This window comes from Helianthus annuus, chromosome 12 (genome assembly GCF_002127325.2).
Source record: "Helianthus annuus cultivar XRQ/B chromosome 12, HanXRQr2.0-SUNRISE, whole genome shotgun sequence".
Taxonomy (NCBI): Eukaryota; Viridiplantae; Streptophyta; class Magnoliopsida; order Asterales; family Asteraceae; genus Helianthus; species Helianthus annuus.
Window position 1 is genome coordinate 24,571,677 of NC_035444.2, and position 9,890 is coordinate 24,581,566.

The window sequence follows — 9,890 nt, forward strand, 5'->3', positions numbered from 1 at the left end:
CGACCGGGCCAGCCGATCGGCTAGCACATGATCCCACACTTTCAAAATTTCATGAGGTATAGTATTGACGAAGTAGTGTTCGATCGAACATGGCACTCGATTGGTGAACATTACTATGCTTCAACACTTAATCGTTTTCACAACTCGTTTGTAGTAGGGAATGCCAGCCGATCGAACAGACTGTTCGATCGAGTGACATTCAGTTGAGGGCTAACTCTGAAGTCCTAGCCGATCGAGTGAGCTAGCCGATCGAGTGAGCTAACCGATCGAGCGAGCTAGCCGATCGAACGAACCATTCGATCGATCGACTTGAAAGGTAGGAACACTTCAGTGTTCTCAAATACTACAACGAAAACTTCAAAAGTTCAAATCCTCTAACACAAACACACCAGAGGAAGAAACAATCCACTCGAATGGTCCAGCCGATCGAGCCTACCGGCCGATCGAACGGGACTGTCCAATCGGATATACCAGCCGATCGAACAGACCGTTTGATCGAACCTGCCGTTCGATCGACCAGCCCATTCGATCCATCCATACTTGTTTACTTTTCCGCGTTACTTATCGTTATGCTATCGAACTATTCAGGCTAATCTTACTCTCAGCGCTCCCTTCAATCCACAATCAATCACTGTGAGTATACTCGATCCCTTTTGCTTTTAGCACTTTTGGGTGTTACATACGTTACCTATCAAATCACCATCAAACGCAAACTATTTGAACGCTGACCATTTGCATGTGCTACTTGACTAAATGAATGCTGTTTATTATGTTTACACGTGGAGTGCTATCTACCTGCCTTAGCAACATAGTACTATAGTTTGGACTCAGCACCCGTTTACACGGGGGTTGTTAAGGACAATTACTTGCATGGATTACGGTGGTAATCATGTATTGCGAACCGTCTCGGACGGTCAACCCGCAGTCATTGGTATCGATGGTCCCATGTCGATAATTAACATGCATCGTTTTCCTCTATGTACGTGCCTGGTTATGCGTAAACTATTCGAACTCTATATGCTATTATCAAACTTGTATGCTCACCTTTACATTATATGTATTGACTTTATTTTTAACGTATGTGACAGGTGCTTAGGTTGCTAAGATGCTTAGGCGCATGGTGATGAAATCGAGGCTAGGGAGTCTAGAAATAATAAACATTTGTCTGTAATAATTGAATCTGAGTTGACGGAACGGAATTATTTGCCTAGTTGCTTTCTATGATAACTTGTTATTTATTTGGGACACGGTATGGGACGTGTCATGTAAACTGAATTTATATAATAGTTGTTGTGGAAACTTCTGGACAATCTGTTTCGCTCAGTGCCGCACCCCGATGATTCCGCCATCAGTTGGGGTGTGACACCATCTCATCTCACCGTTAGGGTTTTCGCCACCTAATCGGAATCACCGCTGGCCGTTTTTCTGATCTTCGATGGACGCGGCCGCTAGTAACATGAGATTTAGCCGTTTTTCCGATCTCCGACGGACGCTGGCTAGCACTTTGCCTAGCCCTAGCTCTAGCGGCACCGACATCGGAGCAACATGAGATTGAGCCGTTAGGGTTTCTGCCACCTAATCGGAACCACCGCTGGCCGTTTACGTTTGAACGAAATCCAAGTGAGATTCAGTCCTCTCGGAAAGAATGGCGTGTTGTTTCTGATCATCATGAGGTAATTTGTTTAGATTAACAGTTAAACACTCGTTGTTCACTATTCTAGAGCTATTTCAGGGGGTGGTATGATGTTGAGGATGGGAACAGTGGTGCCGTCGCCGGTGAAATCCGCCGTTTCACCTCCACTTGCAGTGTGAAATCGCTGTTGAAAGATGAAAATGAGAAGGCGATGATGATAATGATTTGTGTACGTATTCATATCCGAGCATCGTAATCAGTCATGGGGTCAACATCGACCCGTATCTTGGCGGGGCAACCCGGATGGTATGTGAGAGCTCCAACAAGGGCTTTTTATTTGCTCTTACGGTGCAACCGGTGTTGCAGCCATGGCGGTGATCGTCCATCTTGTCTGATCTTCATGTTAGAGATCTGAGCCACTTTCTCTTTGCTTCATGTTACAGACTTGCAGGCGGGGCGGTGGTGGGAGGATGGTGGCAGGTAGGGCGTTGGTGGGTGGTGGTAAATGGTGAAGTTAAATGGCGGCTGGTGTAAATGATGATGGTGGTAAATGGTGGCAGGGGGTTCGGTGGTGGGCGGTGATGGTTTTTGGTGGAATTTGGTGGAGAGATGGAGGTGGGGAAAAGATGTAGAGAGATAGGGGCCACGTCAGCATGACACCTAATCTGAAACAAGCCGCTTCATCAAAAAGTGGCCACGTCATACATGCCACATCGGATTAAAATGACACGTAGGCCAATTTTCCTAACCAGGTTAGTGTTTATTTAACAAGGGGGTGCCATGACAAACAATGTGTTAAGTTGGAAATGGTGGGAGCCAAAGTCAAAGTTGAGAGTGCCATCGGCCAAATGGCCATAGTTGGGGGTGTTTAAATCCATTAACCCTTAACTAAGTGGTTTGCCAAATATTAACTTCCAAATCATATCATATTTCCATGATATAGTAAACCCACACGCAATATTTTGATTTAGGGATTACGAGAAGATCCAAAATTTAAGAACGAGTATTTGGATATACACAGGCTATGTGTTTAATTATAAAAGGTTTTATGAGCATGGTAATAGTCTAATAATACATGTCTCATCACCCAAAAATAGTCTCATACTTGTTTACCTGTCTCAAAACCTGAAGGGGTATGGTACTAAATAATGTGCCTAGCCATACGTGCACGCGACCATACCCATAATCAAAACAAATGACACTTAACAATTTTTAGAGTAGTCCTGACAGAGGCTTTTGCGTGCGTGTATACCGACAAGTTACATAAAGGATAGGTGGTACACTTGGCGACACCTTGCAAACAATCAGCTCGTAGTAAACCCTGCAATTACACCTACGTTGCTGGAAAGATCGTGCAGGGGACAACAGGTACAAACGACAGACACGTGGCACCAGCCAAACGTCGGCAGGCACTGCTACACGATCTCCACTAACGACTGATGCAGGCCGACAGAAGGTACACCCGGGCAATGTTAGTTGACCAATCACATGGCGCCACGTCGGCCTCCCCTCTGCAGACATTTCCTGTCCTGTCGAAGGCGACCAGATGGATATTTTCTCGACAACGACAGTTGTACCAAGGTCCATCAGCCCACCATTCTCCTCTCCCACCTTCGACTATAAATACGAGACATCTTCCAAAGATTGAGGTACCGACTCTTCACTCTCTCACTCTTAGCACACACTCGTTATCACTCCCTAAACGATACTTATTCTCACGCCGGGGTGGTTTCAAGTAGACCCACCCCACCCCACCTCTCCTCCTTTTAATGAGCTTCACGATGTTAACGTTTTACAAATTCTATTCCCAGCCATTGAACGAGGAGAGGTTAAGGATTAATCTTCTTGACGAGACCATTCCTTCAAGGATAAACTCCACATTTTAGACTTGGTACGTGTTTCTTCAAACCATATTTATTTATGCATCTCACAAAGGGTGTTTTCCCAGATTTATTGGGTCTCCTCCTGAATTGGTGTATAGGCATATTGCCTAGTGGAGATGGATATGATCGGGTGGTTCTGCTGGTGGCACGATGATACTCTAGTGGTCCGTCAGTGATCCAAATTTGTCGTTCAAAAAAAATATATTTATGCATCTATCTATTATAATAAAAGAAATCAAGTTTTGGATAGGTGTCATTCATAGAAGGTATCTTCAAATCTATATTTTTCTTATATTAACTAAAAATAAATAAATAATAAATTAATATTAAATCTTATCATACTTTAATAAAATATTATCCTCAAATCTAAATTGTTAATTTAATATATTTTTAAAACAAATACCTCTCTTTCCTACTTATCTTATATTAAAAATATAAATAATAAATTAATATTAAATGTTATCCTAATTTATTAAAAATATAACTTTTTTTTAATTGGTATACAAAATTATATTTATTCAACTCGTATAAAACACGGGGTTTTTAAAAATATATTTTTTTATTATTTTACTATACAAAGTTACATTTATATAACACGTGTAATACACGAAGTTTTTAAAGATATAACTTTTTATCATTTGCTATGTAAAATTAGATTTATTCAACACGTGTAATATACAAGGTTTTTAAGGATACAATTTTTTTATTATTTGGTAGATTTTTCAACCCGACTATACACGGGTTTTTTAAAGATACGGCGTTTTTAATATTTAATATATAAAATTACATTTATTTAATATTTGTAATACACATGGTTTTTAAAGATATAACTCCTTTTTAGATCTATTCAACACATGTAACATACAAGGTTTTTAAGGATGTAATATTTTTATTATTTGGTAGATTTATTCAACCCGATTATACACGGGTTTTTTAAAGATACGACGTTTTTAGTATTTAGTATACAAAATTACATTTATTTAATCCATGTAATACACATGGTTTTTAAAGATATAACTATTTTTTATTATTTGATATATAAAATTACATTTATTTAACCCGTACAATATACGAGGTTCATAAAGATATAACTTTTTATTATTTAATATATAAAAACATTTATTCAACCCGTGTAACACACGGGGTTCTAACCTAGTTATATATTCATATAAAACTATAAGGTATTATTTTATGTTTGCTAAAACTTTAAATTATTAAAAATATAGAATCGTAATAGGTAAAAATATAAAAACTTCAGTAGTCAATATTTAAAATTGGGTTTTTGAATGGATTTACTTAAGATCACGTTTTGGGTGACAAGAATCCTAAAGGGAAACTTTTAACTTCAAAATGAATTTTGTAACGCTACAAGATGGCTTGTAGCTAGGATTTTTTGCAACAATGCTACAAGAAGCTTGTAAGTGAAGATTGCAATCAAAGAAATTTTATTTCAAAATATATTTTATGATGTTAAGATTATAAGTCCTTCACGGTTGACATGATGAAAAGATAGATAATTCGAAGTTCCTGAAATAGAGTATTAATGGTCATTTAGAAATTATCAATTTGGATGATGTCTTAATAAAAGACTTGAAAATATATGGTCGGGTTAGTCGTGACTCATGTGTATAGCAACTAGTATATATGAATATTTGAACTATATGAATATATGGCATATAGCATCCATAATAAAATCTCAATTCACACGTTTCAAAATCGACTTTAAACAAATAAAAAAAAATATTATGAAAAATTAAACATCAAAGTTTTCATATAGTTAAATGTTCAATGGCCTATAAAATGATTCACCATATATCCCAAATTTCAAGACAAGGGTTTAGCCGTCTAGGGTCTAGATACTTACTATGATAATTGGTATCTAACTATTCAAATTAGGAAGGGGCACCCAAAGTAGTACTCTTGCCCCGATCAATAAATCGACGACATGTCAAATTCATTACAAACTACCACTGACAACGCCCTACCCTTACACTACAAAGTACCCTTAAACCATTGACCCCCCTTTTTTTTACCCCACCCACCAATCTCTCACACACACACCATTCAAGAGATGGACCCCACCCTCAAACCTTTATGTCCTACCCTTGCACGGGTTCCTCTAGCATGGGCTCATACCTTGATGTGGTACCCGTAAGGGTGCCCCGTTGTCCCTTAGAGGTGGAAATTCGGTTTGTGCACAAAATATAAGGCAATGCTTATAATAGTATTAAACTTTAATAAACGGTACATATAAACATAAAGTTGCCAGTTACAAAGTTATGTTGTGGTATTGGACCTCTTCGGAACCAGTAGTGAACAAATACTAAAAAGATTGAAATAGACTCGTATCGAAACAAAGAACCACAAAAATGAATATTAGTACCGTACACATGTTGTTCAGGTGGTATCGCTTTAGTTCAGCTTTACAAAATAAAAAAAAGTTTATTCACATGATTCAGTTACATAAAAATTGTGTCATGTAATTGAAAATACAAAGTCGAGATATGCCTAAAACAGGTAAAGGATCCTGTAAAAAAGGCCTAAAGTGTGAGAAAGGTGAGAAAGAATCTCAGCCATTAGATCATTCCATATTAATTTCATTAGATTAAGGTTATATTAGTAATTTTACCAATAAACCTAATTAAGGATCAAATCTTTGTAACCGATTTTTCTGAGTTTTTTTAGGGAATTCGATTTTTGAATATATTATCAGATTCATCTAAATCTTTTAATTATCTCGATCTCTTCTTAATCATTCAGATTCATCTAAATCTTTACCTTATCTCGATCTCTTCTTAATCTTTATAAAATCGCTATCAGTTTATTATTTGATCACGCATAGAGATTGCATACGCATACAATTGTTAATCTGATTCATACTTTCTTTCTTCATGGAGAACGACGATCAAGGTAATTCTGTATGTTTGATTCGCAGCTTATTATGTAATTGTAATGAATATGCAAGAACATTGTTCATTTAATTGTAATTGTCAGTTTTTTCAATCATCTGTTATTTTTATTGGAATTTTCATGAACACCAGTTATAACTCTATATGGTGTTTTTTTTTTTTTTTTTTTTTTTTGCACCGGTGTTTTTGCATAGTTGTTGTGGTGTTTTTACTTTGGTACACTGTATGGTGTTTTTCAATGTGTGTTACTTTACTATACGCAATTTTTGTGATGACTCCATGTGTAACCCGTTCAGGGTGTTTTTTATATGTGCATGGTGTTTTTAAGTATGTTATCGAAGTTGAAGCTAGTATGTGTTTTTTATATCAGTTGATGACGAGTCATGGTGTTTTTTTGCATGTGATGTTCCTTACAAGGTTTTCATACGTTCATGGTGTTTTTTCATCTAAATAGAGGGTGTTTTTTTATAACAGTTGTTTTGTGGTGTTATTTTATGCGTATTATGTTTTATTGTTTTTTTCTGTAGAATCAATCAATTTAACTATTTTCGCAGGTTTTGAAACCTATCAGCCGCTTGGGAAACTACATCTGTCTCCAAACTCCGGTAAGAAGACTTATTTACCGGAGGTAGATGAATCGCTTAAACCGAAGGATAAGATGACCTTTGATACGGTGAACAACGCGTTCCTCTTTTGTCAGAAGTATGCAATGTCTTCAGGCTTCAATGCCAGGAAGTCTTCTCAATACACGCATCATGGTGTTATAAAATCTAAATGGTTCGTTTGCTCAAAGGAGGGGACTAAACCTTTGAAGGCGATCGATACATCTAAAAAGATTGATACCTCAAATAATGGGTCAAAGAGGAAATCTGTTCGCCGTGTTCCTTCTATAAGGACGGGGTGTGAAGCACGTATGTGTGTAAAGTTAATGCCTTCGAATCTATACGAGGTATATTCTTTCAATGAGGCACATAATCACTTTTTGTTGCTGAGGAAGATAGGCATTTACTCCTCGCTAACCGAGGTATGAACTATATGCAAGAGCAAGCCGTTAACGCGTTGAGCGCCTTGAATATTGGACCTGTCAAAGCGTTTAATATCATGAGGACATTGTATGGTGGGTTTGACAAGGTTGGGGCAACCAAAAACGATTTTAAAAATTTCAAGCGAGACCTGAACAGGTATATATCTGAGTTTGACGCTGATATGATGATTAAACGGCTTATGAGGAAGAAAGAGTACATGCCAAACTTTACAATGGAGTATATAATAGACGAATGTGGGGTTTTAAGGGGTTTGTTTTGGGCAGATGAAGATGCCAAAAGGAATTTTTTGGTGTTTGGTGACGTTGTTTCATTTGATGCCACATATCGTCGTAACAAGTAAGTTTGGTAATTATTATATTTATTTTGATTTTTACAGCTTATTTTCTTCAGTATATGTCATTCAGTTTTATGGTGTTTTTATTCATTATTTGTTTTTCAGGTACAACATGATGTTTGTTCCATTTACCGGTATCGGCAATCACAATCGCAACGTTACTCTTGGTGATGCTATAATAGGAAACGAAACTGCTGAAACTTACAGTTGGTTGTTAAATGTGTTTCGTCAAGCATTTGGTCGGGCCCCTCTGGTGATTGTCACCGACCAAGACCCAGCCATGAAGAAGGCTATTGAAGATACATGGCCCGAGAGTAGACATAGGCTATGCATGTGGCACATCATGGACAAGCTTTCTGCTAAGGTGTTCAGTTGTTCGTCCTTTTAACCTTTCTTTATACTTTTTACATACTTTTTGGTGATTATGGTGTTATATGTTATTCAATGGTGTTTTAGGGTGGTGCTACAATCTGCAATAATACAGATTTCAAAAAGAGGCTGTGTGCCATTGTGTGGACCGATTCAATTCTACCTGTTAAGTTTGAAAGTGAGTGGGCTACCATAATGAACGATTTTAACTTGGTTGATCATGAGTGGCTGCAGTCACTTTATCGTGAGGAGGTCATGTCCGGGCTTATGCGTACCTCTTCTCGTTCAGAGAGTGAGAACCATTTCTTTGGACAGTTCTGTAACCCGGGTTGCACACTTATCGAATTTCTCGGGCATTTTGATTCTGCTATTGAAGCTCAGAGACATGAGCACAGGAAGAATGACCATGACACCAGAAATACCAACGCTGAAATATGGGCTGAAGACTTTGTTTTGGAAGATCAAGCATCCAGGATATTCACACGCACTATATTTTTTGACCAGCAGTTGGAGATACAAAACGGTATACACAGATGTGCTATCGGAAAGTGGGAAAACGTGGCTGACTTCGTTAATTTTTTTGTGAAGGACTGGGAACAACCATGCACTACTTTCTTCGAGGTATACACATGATGTTTTGTAGTGTTATTTTTGAAAATTGTATAGCTTTTGCCGATTTCCAGTTGCATATGGTGTTTTGTAGTGTTATTTATGAAAACTTCTAAATTTCTAATGGTGTTTTATAGGTTATGATGCGGGAGGACGACATGACTGTGTATTGTACATGCAAAAGATTCGAACAGTTTGGGTTGTTGTGCTCGCACATCTTTTGTGTGCTAAGGATGATGGACATTAGGGACTTTCCACAACGCTATATATTACGACGTTGGACACGGGCGGCTGTTCCAAATAGTGCCCCTGGTGCTATTCTAGGTATCAATGAGACCGAGGATCGTTATAATGAAGTTAACCGTGTTGTACGTGAGATCACATATTCTACAGAGTCCGTTATTAACAAGCTTGTCACCAACTTTGATGCGCTATGCTCGTTCAGGGATCATGTTGTTAATTATTTCAAAACTGCGGATGAGTCGGTCGTCAATGCTCCACCTAAGAGCCGTCGTGAAAGGTTTGCCGAAATTACTGGTAACACAAAACCATCTGATGCAACCGTTCATGTTCCCATTGGAACAAGATTCAAAGGTATGGGTAAGCCTAAACAGATGAAGTCTAAACATGAAATTGCATTAAGTCAGTTGGGTAAAAAGAGCCGTCAGTGTCAAAACTGTTTTAGATACGGGCATAACAAACGTACTTGCAAAAACCCTACCCAGACTAAAGAACAAGCTATGGCCGAGGATGACGGTGAAGAAGCTGATGAAGTTGACTAGGAGGAAGATGAATGGGTGGATGTTGAAGAAGATATGGGTGAACAAGATGAGGATGCATTAGACGAGGAGGATGGGGAAGATGAGTAGTAAGTTATTTAGAGATGTCTAAAAATTTTGTTATTTTTAACGTACTTTCTTCTTGTTTGGTACATTGTTAGGTTTTTTATTGTTTTTCGGATTTGCATACACTCATGGTCTTATTTTGTTTGCCTTTGTTCGAATTTAACATTACATGTGACAATGTTTTATATATTGTTTCTGTTAAATATGTTTGTTTTTGTTAACCAATGGTGTTATTTGTTGTTCAGGGTGTTTTTATTATGTA

At 37.8% G+C, this 9,890-nt stretch overlaps 1 protein-coding gene across 1 annotated transcript; it reads left to right on the forward strand.

Annotated features, from left to right (window-relative positions):
* Positions 1–6,407: 6,407 nt before the first annotated feature.
* LOC110892611 (protein FAR1-RELATED SEQUENCE 5-like) lies at positions 6,408–9,565 on the forward strand. The gene is made up of 6 exons (XM_022139766.1): positions 6,408–6,426; positions 6,953–7,336; positions 7,423–7,807; positions 7,911–8,169; positions 8,262–8,795; positions 8,921–9,565. Exons 1-6 carry the CDS (start codon positions 6,408–6,410, stop codon positions 9,563–9,565), a joined length of 2,226 nt encoding a protein of 741 aa, XP_021995458.1.
* Positions 9,566–9,890: the final 325 nt, after the last annotated feature.

Excerpts from the sequence above, each read along its gene's own strand:
- LOC110892611 (XM_022139766.1), top strand. Across the intron at positions 7,337-7,422 it reads AAGGACGGGGTGTGAAGCAC|ATAGGCATTTACTCCTCGCT; the intron begins GTATGTGTGTAA and ends TTGCTGAGGAAG. Across the intron at positions 8,170-8,261 it reads TGGACAAGCTTTCTGCTAAG|GGTGGTGCTACAATCTGCAA; the intron begins GTGTTCAGTTGT and ends ATGGTGTTTTAG.